General features: G+C 48.6%; 1 protein-coding gene across 1 annotated transcript in view; it reads left to right on the top strand.

Annotated features, from left to right (window-relative positions):
* The first annotated feature begins 206 nt into the window (after positions 1 to 206).
* Positions 207 to 19,112, top strand: part of CDT1 (chromatin licensing and DNA replication factor 1) — a 58,066-nt gene continuing 39,160 nt past the window's right edge. Inside the window, exons 1-3 of the mRNA XM_029608622.1 lie at positions 207 to 671; positions 1,180 to 1,329; positions 12,647 to 12,867. Of these exons, the coding sequence (XP_029464482.1) occupies positions 363 to 671; positions 1,180 to 1,329; positions 12,647 to 12,867 (680 nt within the window). The 5' untranslated portion in view covers positions 207 to 362. The remainder of the gene's footprint in view (positions 672 to 1,179; positions 1,330 to 12,646; positions 12,868 to 19,112) is intronic.

Raw genomic sequence — 19,112 nt, 5'->3', positions numbered from 1 at the left:
ACCTTGCGGTTTTTACTTTTACTTTTTTTTAACTGCGCGCTGGGCAGGAAGTCATGCCATTGGCTGGAGCGTTCGCGCGCTTGGCAGGAAGTGAGCCCATTGGGTAGGTGCGCGCGCGCTGGGCAGGAAGTGAGCCCATTGGGTGGAGCGTTCGCGCGCTTGGCAGGAAGTGAGCCCATTGGGTAGGTGCGCGCGCGCTGGGCAGGAAGTGAGCCCATTGGGTGGAGCGTTCGCGCGCTAGGCAGGAAGTGAGCCCATTGGCTGGAGCGCGCTTGCGCGCTTTTTCTGCTGGCCGGCTTGCGTCCTGTGAGTTTGTCTGTTGTGGTCGTCACGTGTTTCGGTGGTCGCTCCCTCTTTCTACCATGGCTCAGCTTCGGGTGACGGATTTCTTTGCTCGCAGTAAACGTGCGGTTTCTCTTGTGGCGGAGCTGAAGGTGCAGGAGCCAGGACTGGAAGTTGCCGAGGCCTGCGATCCGCTCACCCCACTCCGCGCGGCCCCCAGTCCTGTTCCCGGGAGACTGAGCCGCAGGAAGCGGCCCCGGGTGCCCTCCGACCCCGACGCTGAGACGGAGACTCCCCGCCAGAGGGCGAGGGTGCAGCAGCAGAACGGGCCGGAGAAATCGGCCAGAAAGAAGCTAGACCTTTCCGACGGAGTGCAGGAGCAACCTCAGGTAGAGTGGGCCCGGATAATGAGCGAGTAATGCGGGCAGCCGGAGCACGTACTCGGGAAGGGGCTGTAGAGCTAGGTCTGGCGGTGGGAGAATGAAGGGTTCCTGAGCTGGGGAGGCGGGAGAGAGGCAGAAAGCTCCCGGTGTAACTTTGAGGACTAATCTTGAGCCTCTGTGCTGCCAGTGCAGGATCAGGCTTTGGGGAGACAGTTTATATCCATGAGGGAGGGAGGCGAATTCTTTTTCTAAGATCCTTAAGAACATAAGAAATTGCCATGCTGGGTCAGACCATCAAGGCCAGCATCCTGTTTCTAATAGAGGCCAAACCAGGCCACAAGAACCTGGCAGTTACCCAAACATAAAGAAGATCCCGTGGCGGGAAGAGATTACCGGGAGGAATAATCACTTCAAACGTGTGCTTTTTTTTTTTTTTTTTTTAATCTCAGTAAGTGGATGGAAGTCGGGAATGTTTTATAAAATCTTTGGTGATTTTAACTTTTCCCCTCCTCAGTTTTCTAATCATCTCTTCAGTGTGGACTGTCAGCTTCCCGTGCCATCATTCCTAGATAAGAAGAGCAAGGACCTTGTTAATAATGCATCTTTGACTCAAGATGTACAGCAGGAAGGAAAGGAGAAAACCCAAGGTCCGGTGAATGGAAAGGTAAATCTGTTTATATACAGGCTGATACAGTAAAACATGCTCAGCTGAGCATGGTTTTACCAGTGTTTTGGAAGCACGTCCACTATCCCTTATATAATAAGGGGTTTAGCATGTCTAAATCATGCATCCAACTCCTCCCCCCCCCCCCCCCCCAATTAATAGCGCTCATCATATGCAAATGCATGTTGATGAGGCTATTAATCATTCATCCCAGATACAAAAAAAAAAGTGCATCTGATCTGCACATCTTATGCTCAGAAAGTAACCCCTGTCCAATGGCAGGTGCTAATTTCCAAGCAGCCCAAAAATGTGCAGAAAAGCAGAAAATACTGCTTTTCTGTACATCCTCTGACTTAATATCATGATGATATTAAGTCAGAGGAACCAAAAGATTAAAAAAGTGTGCCAGTGGGTCAGGTTAGGAAAACACACTCAATTTAATGAGTGACTATTTTCCTAACCTGTGACTGTGTGGTTTCCAAACCTGCTGACAGCCACCTCTCCTGGGCTTCTGCTGCTGAGGAGACTTTAGAGATGAGCTATTGTCCCTAGCACCTCCTTTTTAGCGCAACCCCTCACTTAAATATAGTATCGCGCACCTGTTTTCCATGCGTCTCTATTTAAGAACTTTTCTATATCTGTATTCGTGGGTACATTATATTGGTTTACAGGTAACTTAATGTATTCCAATAAATGGGGGGGGGACGGGACGGGACGAAGAAAGAACAACATATTGGATTACAGAAAATTTAACGTGTTTACAATGACCAAGAGTGGGGGAGGCTAGGGAGCAGGGGTGGGGGGTGTGAAAAAATAGAAGTAACTGAAATGAAAGGTGAAACTAGCAGGAAGGGGAGGAGGGGAGCGGACTTGGAGTACGAGAGGGGGGGGGGGGCGCGAAGGCATATTCAGGCGAGAAGTGGCTTAACTTGTACATAACTGCAGGATGGAGAGGGGATAACGGGAAGGAAAATACTGGGATGCAGGGTGTAAGATATATTGAAATACTGGGGTATGAGGCATAATATACTGAAATACAGGGGGATACAGGTGCAGAGCTAACAATGGAATGTGGGGAATAAGATGATTACAGTAATATGAGATCAGATGAGTACAGAGATAAAGGGGTAAGGAAGAGAAAAGGCGGGACGGGGGGAGGAAGCGGAGACTATTCAGGGTATGCCTATTTGAAAAGCCATGTCTTGAGCTTTTTTTTAAATTTCTGAGAACATGGCTCTAAATGAAGATGGGATGGAGTGGAGTTCCAGAGGGATGGTCCTGCCATGGATAGGGCTCGTTCTTTCGTAGAAGCAAGGTGTGTAGTTTTAGGGGAGGGAGTGAATAGGCAACCTTTATAGGTGGATCTAATGGGACGGTTAGAAGAGAGAAAGCGGAGTGAGTCGTTGAGCCAGTTGATGTGAGCGAGTAGGGTTTTGTGGAGTATGTGTGAAGAAATGGGGAGCCAATGGAGTTCTTTAAGGATGGGGGTAATATGGTCAGACTTACGAGTGAGTGTTGGTGAGAATTCTAGTGGCTGCATTCTGAAGCATTTGGAGGGGTTTAATGGTGGTGTAAGGGAGCACTGAGAGGAGAGGGTCACCTTGCTGGTGGCTGAAAGGAATCAGTTAATTTTTGCTTGGGACATTGTCTTTTTTTAAAAGTATTGGGGCAAAGTGAACTATTTGGGAATATTATTTAGTGTGTTTGTGCTTTTAATAGTCAAAGGCAGTGAATAAACAAGTTAGATTGTTTGTATTTTTAAATAGTCAATAAGGTAGCTAGTAAGCAGTAGGTAGTGTGTTTATTTTTTAAAAGTCTGCAGAACTGAGTGTTCTGCAGACTTTTAAAGAACTGAGTGTATTTAAAAAAACAAAAACCCAAAAAGTAGCCAGAAGCTAGAAATAAGCTAGGAGCAGTGTATACCTAAGTAAAAAGGTTGAAAAGTTCAGCTCAGTTACTCACCTTGGAAAGGTGTTGAGGTAGTATGATTGGGTTTGAATAGATACCAACATTTGTTAATCAAGAGCAGTGAGTCACTCTGGCTGACTAACTGAAGTTAGACTGTTTGGATTTCCCAGCACACCCACCCCTAGCTCATCCTTTAATTTATAGGCAGGTGCCACTTTCACAAAACAAAAAAACATCATCAAAAACTTTATTGAGAATTCGATCAGACCCTGGTAGGCCACTACCAGACATATAGTGAATTCACTAATACATTTAAAGGACATTAGACACATTCCTACTCCCATAGCAACCTAAAACTTAACTAGGAACTGATCAAAATTGAGGTGAAGGCAGCAAGAGGGGGGCTTCCCAGTCTTTTGCATAGAGTGTCACATGTATGACTTTTAGCCACCGGTGAGAAGATGTGCATGCGATGCAAAGAGCTCCTGGCTCTCAGAGAACGAGTCTGATCTCTGGAGGCTAGAGTGGCAGACCTGGAGGAGCTGAGGCAGACAGAGAGGTATATAGATGAGACCTTCAGGGACATAGTAGTCAAGTCCCAACTTCAGACTGGCAGCCCTGGTGCTGCCTTGGAGGAAGAAGGTCTCATGATGGGAGAGCACCAACCAGGTGCAGCAGGAAAGGATCCTGTAGCAAGGACCTGCTCTCCAGGTGATGCATTGTCCTTTCGCACTGAGGATATCTCCCCAAGGCCTACTGCCCAGGAGGGAAGGGTTAGGTCGGCCATCATAGTTGGTGATTCGATTATTAAGAATGTAGATAGCTGGGTGGCTGGTGGGCGTGAGGATTGCCTGGTAACATGCCTACCTGGTGCGAAGGTGGCGGACCTCACGCGTCACCTAGATAGGATTTTAGACAGTGCTGGGGAGGAGCTGGCTGTCGTGGTACATGTGGGCACCAATGACATAGGAAAATGTGGGAGAATACCATCAACTTTAGAAAACCCTGCAACAAAGGCGAATTAATCACTGCAATCACTAACTCCCTCCACCATTTAGACTTATCAAGCCCCGACATAGCGCTCTCCTCCTGGAACACCCTCACAAGCAATATTGCTAATAACCTCTGTCCCCTTTCATCCAAAAAGATAAATCACTCACATCACGCCAAAAAACCCTGGTACACCCCCGAATTAAAAAAACTTAACACGATCTTAGACTAAAAGAAAGACAATGGCGCAAAGACCCCTCCCAAATGTCATACAAATCTGTCCTACACACTTATAGAACCACAATTCTCAAAACTAAGTGCGACCACTACGCATCTAAAATCCATAACTACCAATACAATCCCAAAGCCCTATTCACATATGTAGCTGCCCTCACCAAAACGTCACCTCCCCCCACCGCTGAGGACTCCAAAATCAAATGTGATGAACTTGCCCAGTTCTTCCATGATAAAATCACAAAAATACTTACACGCTTCCCCACACCCACCCCTCCTGCTCTCTTCTCCAAGCAATCAGATCACCATCCTAGATGCTCTTGACTCAACATCTGCATTAGAAATTGAAGCCATTCTAAAGAAACTAAAGCCCTCCTCACACCCATCTGTCACCATTCCCACCAAGTCCCTCCTATCCATCCCAAGTACAATTGCCAAACCATTGGCCGAGATAATCAATTGCTCCCTTTCACGTGGAAAAATCCCTCAACCCTTAAAGCAAGCAGTAATAAAACCCATCCTAAAAAAACCTAATCTTTGCTCCACAGACTCATCAAACTATCAGCCCATATCCAATCTCCCTTTCATTGCCAAAGTCATGGAAAAAATCATTAACACCCAACTCATGGAACACGTAGAAAACCAAAACATCTTATCTTCCTCACAATTTGGTTTCCGTAAGTTTTTCAGTACAGAAACCCTCTTACTCTCCCTCACAGACACCATTCTCAAAGGTCTTGACCATGGTCACTCCTACATCCTCGCCTTACTTGGCATCTCCTCTGCTTTCAATACCGTTGACCACAACATCCTTATCAGCCGCCTCAGAAATCAGCATTTCAGGAACAGCCCTACATTAGTTCAAGTTTTACCTTGAAGACAGACATTACACAGTGAAGATTGATAACTCTCTGAATCCACACCCACCCAACTTATCCAAGGCATTCCCCAAGGTTCCTCCCATTCTTCCACCCTCTTCAACAGATACCTCCTTCCACTCTGCCAACTCCTATCAGATCCTGGCCTCCCTCACTACATCTATGCCGATGATATGCAAATCCTTATCCCTCTCCGAGTCTCTCAAGACTTGGGAAAACTGCCTCAATGAAATAAACCACCTCCTCACCAACCTATACCTTGCCCTTAACACTGCAAAAACTGAGCTCCTCTTCATCTCCACACACAATAGCACAATGCACGAAACCTCGGTGTAACAATCGATAACCAGATGAACCTAAAAAAAAATTATCAACTCCACCTTAAAGGACTGTTTCTTCAAGTTACATGTCCTTAACTGAAACCCCTCCTTCACCTTCATGACTTCCGCACAGTGCTTCAAGCCACAATCCCTTCAAAAATCTACTACTGCAACTCCCTGCTTCTAGGCCTCCCCGCCTCAACCCTTAAACCACTCCAAATGCTCCAAAACGCCACCACCAGAATACTAACTAACACCCGTAAATCAGAACACATCACCCCAGTCCTCAAGGAACTCAACTGGCTGCCTATATCCTTCCGAATCTCTTACAAGATCCTGTACATACTACATAAAACCGTACACACCTGTAATATACAATGGCTTGACAATAGCCTTCGCTTCGCCACTCCTAGCCACCCAACCAGGACAGCATACTTAAGAACATTACACATTCCCTCTCCCAAAACAGTCCGTCTTAACTCTATGAAAGAGCGAGCCCTGTCGATTGCAGGACCTATCCTCTGGAACACTATGCCCCAGACCTTCGTCTTGAGCCATCCACCCAAAAATTAAAAAAAAAAAGCTAAAGACATGGTTCTTTAAACAAGCGTTCCCTGAATAACTTCCTTCCATTTTTCGCCGTAGCCTTCCTCCCTCCCCCAAATCGATATGTTCATTCAATGCTCTATATATGCTCCCTTCCCCCTCTCCCTTCTCCTCCCACTCCAATGTCATATATATGCTCAAAGGACGTTATATTCATGCTCCAATAATGTTATGTATATGCTCAAATAATCCTCTGCATTCTCTTACCCAAATAATGTACCTTACTTATACCCTCCTTGCCCTCCTACTGTACACCCCATTAACGTTTATCTCCTATCCCCCGTATTTATTTAAAGTTTTTTTGTATATACCGATCCTCGTTAAGAAACATCGCATCGGTTTCCATACAACGTGAACTTGGCCAACAGGGCCTTACAATGTAACTGATAATATAACTGGGGGGAGGGAGAGGAAGGGGGGAGAGAGACGGGTAAACAAGGGTTTTGGAGTACAAGCAGTAAACACAAAAACAAGCTTAGATACATATATACAAGTTGTATACAATCAAAGAACAAGGATGAGCAGGGGTGTAACGGGGCTGAGGATGGAGGAGAGGGAGGGAGGGGCAGAGGGGGAACTAGCTGGGGGAGAGGTGGTGTAATGCGAGGGGATCTAGGCGGGGAAGCCCTAGAGGGTGGGGGGGGGGGATGGGAGAGGTGGAGGAAGGTGTGGGACAGGGAGGTAGGCAGAGAAGGGATCATGTGTAGGCGTGCGTGAACAGCCACGTCTTAAGTTTCTTTCTGAATTTCTTAGGGTACACACACACACACACACACACACACTATATCTATCTATCTATCGTGTTGCAGTGGCAGAGTCAGGTTCTTTACCATCCCTTCCCCTTGCTCATTTACCTCAGTCACTCATCCTCCTCCCCCCCGCCTACTGCCTACCCTTCAGATCAGAAAACCTTTCTTTCTATTTCTGTGGGAACCCCCTACCCCCAAAAAAACCCCCAATCCCAACCCTTTAAATCAAATAACCCCCCACCCTCCTGCCCCCTCCCAAGACCTGGGATATTAAAATTGTTGGTGCTCCATGTGGTCTGTCCCTGGGCGTCTGTGCGCGTTATGTAGCCAAACAGAGGAGTGCCTAACCAAATTTGCACTTCCAAATTTGTTTTGTGGTCTGGGGAGGACTATTTTGGTGCGTTCCCGAGATCGTGCAAGTTTAGTGTATGTATTTGTGTGTGAACCTCCCCCTTCCCCCAAAAGCAACCCTATGAGAAAAGTTCTCTTAAACTAACCACCCCACACTCTCCTGCCCCCCCCCCCCCAGCTGAATGAATGAAACCTGCCCACCTCGTAACCCCTCCCCAAGATGTTCGTAATAAATTCATTACCACCCCCCGAGACCTGAAAAAAAGGCAGTCGGTGGAGCGGGCGTTCAGTAGCGGTCTGGGAGCGATGTATTGGCATTTGTCCGTCGGCTGCGAGCACTGAAACGGGTTCCGATGGCCCTTTGCCCTTACTATGTCAGTGGGGTAGAGCAATGGCAGCGGTAGGTCCTCTGACATAGTAAGGGCAAAGGTCCGCTGGCTGCAAGTCCTGAAAATGGCGCAGAGGGGCCCTCGCCCTTACTATGTTACATGGGCTACTGCCGCCATTGGTGTCCCCGAGTGGCATAGTAAGGGAAAGGGCGGTCGGCGCCATGTTGATTGCTGGCAGCCGACGGCCATAGTGCAGGAGATGTGTCCCGGACTGGTCCTGGCCCCCCGCTGGAGCCTCCCGGACTTCTGTCAAGTTTTGAGTGTGTTGTGAGGGCCTGGGAAGTAAATAAATAAATTTGGCATGTGTGTGAGGAGGGTGGTTTTGTGTGTGTTGGGAGCTCTGGGAAGTAAATCAATTTGGCATGTGTGTGGGGGGGGGGGTGTGAGGAGGGTGGTGGGTGTATTTTATCTGTAAAGGAAATAGTTATCTTCCGGTGGAAAAAAGTGCACGAATGTGTTAAAATGGAAGTGAAACGTGGACCTGGACTGGCGAAATGATTAGTGTAGCGTGTGTTAGTGTAAGGTGTAACAGATGGCGCTTACGTCCAGCAGATGTCGCTGTTTTCTCAAAAACATTTTTAAACCTATTTTACCTGTCACAGGTGTGACATATCTGTAATGTAAGTACAGAAGAACCTTCCTGTATGCGAAATGAAGGTTGTGTCCAAATTTGAAAGCAATCGGTTCAGTGGTTTCTGAGATTAGCGATTTTGTCCAAACTATTTTTATATATATATATATATATATCTCAAGTTTGTTGTAAACTATTATGTTACCCCCTCCAAGTTATCGTACCCTGTTCTTTGTACAATGTTCAAGTTCTATGTAAACCGATATGATGTACCCATGAATACTGGTCTTAAAAAGCTTTTAAATAAAATTATGAAGTTGCTGGGGGAGACCAGGGGCAACAAACTGCCGGAGGATAAGAAGTTTTTGAGAAGTGAGGCGTTTTCGTTCTGGGAGGTTGGCTGGACAAGCAGTGTCACGACAGCCTTCAGGGAGGCAGCAGTCTTTTTGTGGTCCCGGAAAGTCTTCTAGAAGCGGGTCCATCCAGTGAGCGGGCGGACTCAAGTCTTCACTATGAAGTCAGGCAGGTGCACTCTTCGGAGGTGCAATTGGGGGCAGAGTGTCCCTGTTTTTACGAGGAGTGGACCAAGATCACTCCGACCAGTGGATGCTAGAGATAGTCAGGGAAGGCTACACCTTAGTTTTCTCGCCCTCTCAGGTCAGCTTTTCTGGAGTCGTGCTGTCTTTCCTAAAGCAAGAGAGCAGCCATTGGGGGAACCCTCCAAAGGTTGTTAGATCTGGAAGTGGCAGTCCCGGTTCTGGTCTCGGAGCAAGGTTAAGGAAGGTACTCCATTTATTTTGTGGTGCCCAAAAAAGGAGGGCACTTTTTGACCCATCTTGGACCTCCAGAAGGTCTACTGGAGTTTGAAGGTATCATGCTTTTGGATGGAGACGTTGCGCACCGTGATAGCGGCGGTCTGGAAAGGAGAGTTCTTTGCTTCTCTCAACCTCACCGAGGCCTATCTGCATATCCCCATTTGTCAGGACCACCAGTGTTTTCTCCATTTCGAGGTGCTGGGACAGGATTTTCAGTTTCGGGCCCTTCCAATCAGCCTGGCCACTGCTCCTCGTACTTTCACGAAAGTGATGTTGGTAATCACGGCCTCCCTGAGGAAGGACTGGATTCTGGTGCATCCCTATCTGGACGATTGGCTCATCAGAGCAAAGTCCCAGACAGTGTGTTTGGGTGGTCCTCTGGGTGTGTTCTCTTCTGGAGTCTCTCTGGGATGGATCATCAATCGGCTGAAGAGTTACTTGGTTCCTACTCAGGTCCTGGAGTACTTGGGTGCCTGCTTCAACACTCTTCGGGGAAGAGTGTTCCTCACTGTGGACAGGTGGTCAAGATCCAAATTCAGATCGCCTGCTTCACCTTCCTGCTCCCAAGGTCTGGGACTATCTAAAAGTCCTGGGATCGATGGCTTCGACTTTGGAGCTGGTGCCTTGGGCATTAGCTCATATGCGCCCCCTGCAGAAGGCATTGTTGGCTTGCTGGAGCCCCCTGTCGGAATAGTATTTCCTGCCACTACATCTGTCACAGGTGGCCAAGAACATTCTGGTGTGGTGGATAAGGAGCAACCTGGAGAAAGGAATGCCCCTCGAAGTCCCGGATTGGATGGTGGTAACCAAGGATGCCAGTCTTCGAGGCTGGGGGGCAGTGTGCCTGGGCAGGTCAGCGCAGGGTGTCTGATCTGTGTCAGAACGGTCGTGGTCCATCAATCGGCTGGAGACACGGGCGGTGTGTAGGGCCCTTCGAGTGTTTCTGCCCTTGGTCCGCAATCGAATGGTAAAAGTATTTTAAAACATCTCTACATCGGTGGCATACATAACCACCAGGGGGGGAACCAAGAGTTGCGCCGTGGTCCTGGAGGCTTAGCTCTTGTTCGGATAAGCAGAACTCCATTTCGAAGGTCTGGCTGCCTCACACGTCGCAGGAGTGGACAACGTCCAAGCGGATTATCTCAGCTGGCGCCATTTGGACCTTGGGGGAGTGGGAACTATCCGTGGAAGCCTGTAATCTCATTTGTGTCCACTGGGGGACTCCTTAGCTGGCCCTCATGGCAACAAGATCCAATGCCTAGATGAAGAGTCTTCATTCGCCAGAGGGCGACCGGGGCTGTGGGTCTCTGCTCTTGTGTGCCCCTGGCCTGCCAGGATCCTTCTACATGTTTTCCCTCCATGGCCCCTCATATTGTGGGTGCTCAGGCGGATAGAGGCTCATCCGGGTTCGGTGATTCTTGTGGCGCCGGAGTGGCTGCGATGCCCATGGTTCGCAGATCTGGTATATCTGGCATTGGACGAACCGCAGCGTCTGGCTCACTTGTGGGGCCTTCTGTGGCAAGGTCCCATATTTTCGGATCGGGTGGATCGCTTCTGTCTCACGGCCTGAGTTTTGAGAGGTGGCGAATGTGTCTGAAGGGGCATTTGGAAATAGTTATTGCTACCCTACTTCCGGCTCGGCAGCCGGCTACATCCCTGGTGTATTCCAGAGTGTGGCAGGTTTTCGACTCCTGGTGTCGTCAACAGGATTTGGACCCGCTGTTGATTTCCGTCCCGCACATTTTGGCTTTTTTGCAGCAGGGCTTGTCCAAGGGGTTGGCCTTTAGCTTGCTTAGGGTCCAGGTCTCTGCTCTGGGTTGCATCCGAGGGATGGTAAGAGCAGGTCTTTGGCTTCCCACACTGACGTTGTGCGCTTTCTAAGGGGTGTTAATCACCTGCGTCCCCCTCTTCAGAAGGTGTGTCCAGTGTTGCGGGTGCTCTGCGAGGATCCCTTTGAACCTTTGGCTCGAACATCCTTGAAGACTGTCTTTTGGTAGCCATTTGTTTGGCTAGACTGATTTCGGAGTTGCAGACTCTTTCCTACGGATATCGTCTGATGCGGTTTCCTTGCATACAGTGCCTTCCTTTCTCCCTAAAGTGGTTTCGGCCTTTCATGTGAACCAGACGGAGTTACCGGGATTTCCGGACTGGTCCTGTGATTTTTCTATGGGGCAGGCTCTCCATCTTTTGGATGTGCGACGCGCTCTGTTACGTTATTTGAAGGTCTTCAACTCCTTTCATCGATCTGATCACCTTTTTGTGCTATTCGGGGGGCCAAAAAAGGGGGGGAGAGCATTTAAAATTTCCTTGGCTTTCTGGTTGAAAGACTGCTCGGCCTATGTTTCTCAGGGCAGCGCAGTGCAGATGGGGCTTGAAGCTCATTCTACTCGCGTCCAGGCAGCGTTCTGGGGCGAGTGTCAACTGGTGACTCCTCAGGAGATACGTAGGGCCCAGTTTGGTTCTCGCTTCACACTTTCACTAGGCATTACCGTTTGGATGTGCGTGCCTCAGAGGCGACTCCTTTTGGTGAGTGTGCTGAGAGCGTTTCTTTCGGGTTCTCGCCCGGTATAGGTGGGCTTTGGTACATCCACTTGTCTGAACTCATATGGGTATGTTCAGGAAAGGAAAATTGGTTCTTAAGTACTAATTTTCATTCCTGTAATACCAATGATCAGTCCAGAGACCCACCCTTGGAAGTTCTGCCGAAAGACTCCTTGTTCTGCCGTTGGGCCTTTAGGCTCATACGAAGATGGTTTTCGAAGCTATGTTGAATTTGTTACATTGTTCTGGAGTTTCTGACTGTGGTTGGTGGTTATCCCAGGGGCTTGGTTTGCCCTATTGTAACTTATCTTGGCCTGGGTACAGGTCAATACTGAGGGACTGCAGGTGGCACACTCAGATATGTAGCAGTGCCCAAAGTTTTGTCCTCTGCCTCCATCTACTGGTAGGGATGAATAAACCCACTTGTGTGGACTGATCTGTGGTATTACAGGAATGAAAATTAGCAGGTAAGAACCAATTTTCCTATATTTGATACTCTGCTTTTTACCTTGAATGACTTGAAATGGATTCATGTAACAGACGATATCATTTGGATTAGCTGTGTATTGTGTTGGTAACTACTGGACCTTATTTACGAAATGTAATTTGGTCGGTGGGAAGGCCCAGGTGAAAAGCTTTCTTTTTTTTTTTTTTTAGTGGAAACAACCATGGCATGGGCCAGATATGTTAAGTGTTTTTTCCCACGGGCACAGAATGGTGGTGGTAGCTGACATCTGGCCCTATGTCTGCTAAACTGACCTAGAAGATAATACTCTCCATGTACCCTTAGATGCCTGAATGGCTTCCTGTATATATAATTTGATGCTGAAGATTTCATGCTGTGCTGGTAGCTTATGCTCACACTGTGTGAAGTGCTTTGCTGTGAGTTCCACTGCACAGATAAACATGTACCAGGGCATGCTCAAAACCACTGTAACCTGTGTGTTTTTTTTGTCCCTTCAAAGGAAAGCCTTGCAACGCTGAAGTTACGTCTCCAGAAAATCCAGGTGTTATCCCAGAAAGTCAAGCAGCCAGTAGCAAGTGACACTGTCGCAGACTTTAAGAGCCACCTGAAGCGAGTACAAGAGCTTCAGCTGAAAACTTGGGAGAGGAAAGCAAAGGAGCAGGAGAAACTAGACAGCCAGTCCTCTGAAGAAACAAATGGGCAACAGAAGAGAGGGGAGAGGTGAGGCTTTACACTCAGGAGCTGTGAGTGTTGGAACGGTTACATTTTAAGAAATGTGGGATGAAGAGCACATGTCTCATCACCTTTTAAACCACTGTTCCCTGTAAGTACCCAGATCAGTCCAGACTCCTGTTTTTTGCCCCCCCCCCTCCCCTAGCAGATGGAGACAGAGCAGTTATCAAAACAAACTCCGCCTATAAATAGGCTGCTGCTGCCACCTACAGTCCAGCCGTATTCCTCTGTCTCCAGCAGACGGTGGAGGTGCAAAACCTACAGTCTGGGCTGTGTGCTTAATTGGTATCTTGTGTGTGTTTAGTTTAGGGGACTTTTTTGTCTTGTTTCTGGATTATTTCAGCTTTATTTAAAAAGAATATAAAAGAAAGGAGCTTGTGGCAGCACAGTGGTCGTTAGGTTCTGAGAGAGCCATCCCCCACTGGTCTGAGGCAGCTGCTTCACAGGGTCGAGGGCCCTACTTATCTACTTAGCAGCTTGGGTGTGACACCGGGGAGCCCAGCTCACTCCACCTGAAGGAATCAGCACTTTGGACCACTGCCGGGCAAGTTTTATAATTTAAAAAAAAGTTTTGCTTTCGTTTTCTTCCGCGCTGGCTCTCTCTCCTTCACTTCCTGTCGCAGTGCAGTATTTGCCTTTCGTTTTGCTGTTTATTCATTGAATTTTCATTAATTTATTTTGTCTTTATTTTCCTGTCACGGCTTGATGCCGCGTTCGTCCGTTTGCCACGCGTGTGGGTCGGTCCGCGTGTGGCTGTCCAGGGAGGGTCTTTGCTCGGCTTGCATCCCATGGGGTGGGGTCGTCGGGAGCCGGAAAAAAAAAATATTAAAATGGCAAAACTAGTTAAATCAAAGTCTGCCTGGGTCCCAGTTAGGATGTCTGCAGTTCACTCTGAGGCTGATCAGTTCCCATTCAGCAGGGGAACAGGGGACCATTTTCCAATCAGTCAGGGTTGTGTCTAGTGCAGCACTGGAGGAGGGGGTTTGACTTCCTCCTCTTTCTCCCCAGCAAGGTTTCCCAACGGATAGGGAACCTTTACAGCCTAATTCCCCTACAATGGAGGATAGCCCCGAGAGGGCCTCCTCCTCCTCCTCTTCCTCCTCCTCACAGTTTGTGTTGCTTCTTGAAGCTTATAAGGAGAGGAAGTTAGGGAAGCTGCAATCTGGTAAAAAGGTAGTTTCTCAAGGCTCTAAGCCCTCTGCTAAGGAAACTGTCTACCTCTAAGGGAGGTGTGGAGCCTGCTCAGCCTAAGCGTCTGTCGGTCAGGGGTTTCCCAGATTACTACGGATACTTCTAGTCAGGATTCTGATCCAGATGACCCAGACCTCCAGCCCAAGCCCCCACAGGGGGTGGATGTAGACCTTGATTTACAGCACCAAGGCACAATGCGTGGGGGTGCATGCTGTGGAAGGGGATGACCCTAAGGTGATGCACCTCTTTAGAAAGGAAGAGTTGGGTCCCCTTATTCCTTCTATTTTAGCTGAACTGGGCACTGAAGGTCCCCCTGAGATCCAGTGTTGCTGAGTCTGAGAAGCCCTTTCATTTCTCTGCTACAGATTTGCTCTTCCGGGAGTGGGATACTCCGGACCTGGGATTGAAAGTGAGTAAAGCCATGGACATCCTCTGCCAAAGGATGCTTTAGAGCTGCTTCGAGTACCCAAGGTAGATGCGGCAGTGTCCCCTGTTACCAATAAGACCACGATCCCGGTTACTGGAACTACAGCACTCAAGGACCTGCAAGACAGGAAGTTGGAAGTGCAACTTTAAAGGATTTTTGAGGTTTCAGCACTGGGAGTGCATGCGGCTATTTGCAGCAATTTCGCCTTATGAGCGGGTCTCCACTGGATTCAGCAGTTGCAAGCTAACGCCGTCTTATTGGACGAAGAGGCGGCCCAGGCAGGTCGTCTGGAAGCTTCGGTGGCATACAGCGCAGATGCACTACATGATCTGTTGCGCACATTAGCCAGATCCATGGTTTCAACTGTCTCAGCTCGTAGGCTCCTCTGGTTGAGAAACTGGTCGGCAGATGTCTCCTCCAAGTCACAGCTTGGGTCCTTGCCCTTCAAAGACAAATTACTTTTCGGTAAAGACCTGGAAGATACGATCCAATCTCTGGGGGAGAATAAGATTTCCAATTTCTCCCTGCGGTTATGAAATCAAGCGAAGAGCGGTGCAGGACACTTTGCAATGACTTCTGCAACTAGGGGCCATCGTCTCAGTGCCTCTGGAGGCAAGAAGGAAAGGCCATTACTCCATTTACTTCATAGTGCGAAAAAAAAAGGGATCATTTCGGCCCATTCTGGATCTGAAAAGAGTAAACAGATGTCTCCAGGTCCCCCAGTTTCGCATGGAGACGCTCCGGTCAGTCATTGCCTCTGTGTGCAAGGGAGTTTCTAGCATTCTTAGACCTCAGGAAGCGGATCTTCATATAGACATTCAGTCAGACCACCAGAGTTTTCTTCGGTTTCCAGTACTGGATCAGCATTTTCAGTTTCGTGCTATGCCCTTCGGTCTAGCCACAGCGCCCAGGACATTCACCAAGGTGATGGTGGTGACAGCCTATCTCCGCAGGAAAGGGTTATTGGTGCATCCTTACTTGGACGATTGGCTGATTCGTGTGAAATCAAAAGCACTTGCCCAGGAGGCAATTCAGAGAGTAAGTCAGCTCCTGCAATAGCTGGGCTAGGTGGTCAATTTTGCCAAGAGCCGACTGGAGCCCACTCAGTCGGAGTATTTGGTTGCTCTATTTGACACTCGGCAGTAAGAGATTTTCTTACCATGGAACACATCTCCAAGCTGCAAGTCCAAGTAAGAGGTTTAATGCTCAAGCACCCACCCATAGTCAGATTATTTACAGGTTCTCGGGTCGATGACTTCAACATTAGAACTGGTACCCTGGGCCTTTGCTCATATAAGGCCTTTACAGTCTGCCTTGCTTTTCCGATGGAACCCAATCTCCAAGCCTTTTCATCTACCTTTTGCCGCTTACGGAGGCAGCGCAATCCAGTCTCTATTAGTGGTTGGTGACGGACAATTTAACCCGAGGAGTTCCTTAGAGGTGCCCGACTGGACAGTGGTCACCATGGTTGCCAGTCCCTGTGGTTGGGGAGTAGTATGCCAAGGGAAATCGGTGCAAGGACTTTGGTCTCCTGTCAAATCGCTCTGGATGATCAATTTACTGGAAACCAGGGCGGTATGGTTGGCGTTGCAAGCGTTCCATCCTCTCCTCCAAGGGAAGTCTATCAGAATTCTCTGACAATGTGACCACGGTGGCTTACATCAATCGCCAAGGAGGAACCAGAAGTCAACCGGTGGCGATGGAAATTCGCCAATTGATCAGCTGGGCAGAACAAATCTTGGTGAGCATAGCGTCTCACATCGCCGGCGTGGACAGTGTGCAGGCAGACTTTCTCAGACGTCACCGCCTAGATCCCGGAGAATGGGTGCTGGCGGAGACCGCTTTTCAACTCATATGCGATGCATGGGGCACGCCCAGCATGGACCTAATGGCAACCTTTCGGAATGCCAAAGCACTGCGGTTCTACGCTCGTCACAGAGACGGGAGCAGAAGGGGTAGATGCCATAGTACTGCCTTGGCCCACCAGGCCAAGGCAGTACTAGGTCATCTGCTGTACATTTTCCTGCCCTGGCCATTAATCGGCAAAATGCTCAGGCGGATAGATCTCCACCCAACGGAGATCATTTTGATAGCTCCCGAATGGCCGAGATGTCCCTGGTTTGCGGACCTTCTCAATCTCGCGGTGGATGGTCCGCTGCGGTTTCCAGTTCTCCCAGATCTGCTGCATCAAGGGCCTGTTTGTTTGGAGGAAGTTGATCGCTTCTGTCTGGTGGCATGGCTTTTGAAAGGCAGAGGTTAAATCGCAAAGGCTATTCAAAGGCAAAGGCCGTAGTAGCTATGCTTCTCCGATCGCGTAAGACTTCTACCAATCTCACGTATGTTAGAGTATGGAAAGTTTTTGAGCCTACCCAGGCTTCAGTGTCAGATATTCTATTTTCTAAGGGTTTGTCACGTAGTTCCCTCAGAGTGCAGGTGGCGGCGATTGGTTGTTTACGTGGCTCCATCCGGAGTGTAGCGTTAGCGGCACATCCGGATGTAGTTCATTTCCTTAAGGGAGCAAAACACTTGCGTCCTCCGATTCGGCATCCTTATCCATCGTGGAGTCTGAATTTAGTCCTCACTACCCTTTGCTCGGTGCCTTTTGAGCCTTTGAAGAGACCGACTCTAAAAGATCTTACCTTTAAAGGTGATTTTTCTGGTGGCCATTACATCGGCTCGTAGGGTGTCGGAAATCCAGGCACTTTTCTGTAGGGAATCCTTTTTGCGGATTTCGGATTCGGGCGTTTCTTTAAAGACTGTTCTGTCTTTCTTGCTGAAAGTGGTTTCCTCATTCCATGTCAACCAAGCAGTGGAGCTGCCGGCCTTCACGGAGTTAAACCGTTCGGATCCTTTGGCTGGTGACTTGTGGAAGTTCGCAGAGCCTTGCTGCATTACCTAGAGGTTACCAATGAGTTTTGTGTGACCGACCATCTTTTTGTGCTGTGGAGCAGTCCTAAACGAGGACAGCAGGTGTCCAAAGCTACTATAGCTCGTTGGCTATAGGAGGCTGAACTAATAGCCTTTAGCCAATCTCCTTCGTGATAGATCCTTCCTACAGGTCTGCGTGCCCACTCTACTCGTTCACAAGCAGTGTCTTGGGCAGTGTGTCAGATGGTATCACCACAGGAGATTTACATGGCGGCTACGTGGAAATCCCTGCATACTTTTGCAAGATATTACAGACTGGATGTCCAGGCTCCAGTTCCAGGAGGATTTGGAAAGGGAGTGCTTCGAGTGGGCCTCTCTGGATCCCATCCCAGGTAAGAAAGCTCTGATACATCCCAGGAGTCTGGACTGATCCGGATACATACAGGGAAAGGAAAATTAGTTTCTTACCTGATAATTTTTGTTCCTTTGGTACCTCGGATCAGTCCAGAATCCCGCCCGTCAGAGACATGGAAGAAAGGGAGAGTCCGCTCGTTTCTTAAGTATTTTTAATTCAGATTGGCAAAGATTTGAATTTTTTGTCCTCAAGTGGTTCTCAAGGTTCAGGGCCCAGGAGGGTTCAGTGGACTGGTTTGTAACTTTTATTATATACAAGCCGTTAAGCCCGTTAAAACGGGCTACATTACATTTTTTTTTCAGTCCATTTTCTAATACAGCACCCTTCTACACTTTTTCTCCCTCTCTCCCCCTTCCCCTCGTTCACTCCTCCCCTTCCCTCCACTCAGTCTTACTCACCCTCTGTCTCCCACTGCCTCCTTCCCCTCACTCTCACCTCCCTCCCCTCCGCCCTCCTCCACTTCCTTTTTCTCTGCTCCACAACTTCTTACCCTTCCACTTACTCACATCCCTGTCTCTCACCTCTCCCTCATTCTCCCTCTCCCCCTTCCACTTACTCACATCCCTGTCTCTCACCTCTCCCTCATTCTCCCTCTCCCTTCACTCTTCCCCACCCCTACCTCCCTCCCTCTCACTCAGTCCCTCCCTCTCTCCTCCCTCCCTCGCTACTCGCCGCCGCCATGTTTTCTTTTTTTCTGACGCTGGCTGAGACCGACGTGCTCACCCGCACATGCGCGGTAGAGCTGCTCTCTACTGCGCATTTGCGGCATGTCGGTCAACCTTCATTTATTAGGTTGATTCTGTATTTTTTGCTCCATAAGGCGCACTAGGTCAGCCCCTGTCACACAGTAGGAGCAATGGCACCGGTAGCCCCTGTGACATAGTAAGGGCAAAGGCTATCGGTGCCATTTTGAATACTGGACCACCAGGGACTTTTGGCAAGTCTTGGGGGGGGGGGGGGGGCAGGAGGATGGGGGGTTGTAGTTAATTAACTTTAAAGGGTTGGGATGGGATGTATGTTTGTTTTGTTTTTTTTTCCCCAACAAAGAGAACAATAAATGTTTTCTGATCCGGGGAATGGACAGAAATGGCCCTCCCCAGATCTGAAAATGAAATGGGGACCAAAAAAAGTTATGCCCTCCCCTAATTTTTTCCATAAGAGGCCCAGGAACAGAGCCGGTTTAGCACACTTTTTTTTTTTTTTTTAATTTTCCTGCTCTGAATCCTAGGTGCGTCTTATGGAGTGAAAAATTATGGTAGTTAAGATGGTTTTGAGAGTTCCATTCTGCTTTGACATTGAGTAATACTGCTGGACTGTAGGTGGCACCAGCCT

This window comes from Rhinatrema bivittatum, chromosome 7 (genome assembly GCF_901001135.1).
Source record: "Rhinatrema bivittatum chromosome 7, aRhiBiv1.1, whole genome shotgun sequence".
Lineage (NCBI taxonomy): Eukaryota > Metazoa > Chordata > Amphibia > Gymnophiona > Rhinatrematidae > Rhinatrema > Rhinatrema bivittatum.
The sequence above is the reverse complement of the archived record's forward strand: the minus strand, read 5'-3'. Positions and strand labels throughout refer to the sequence as shown.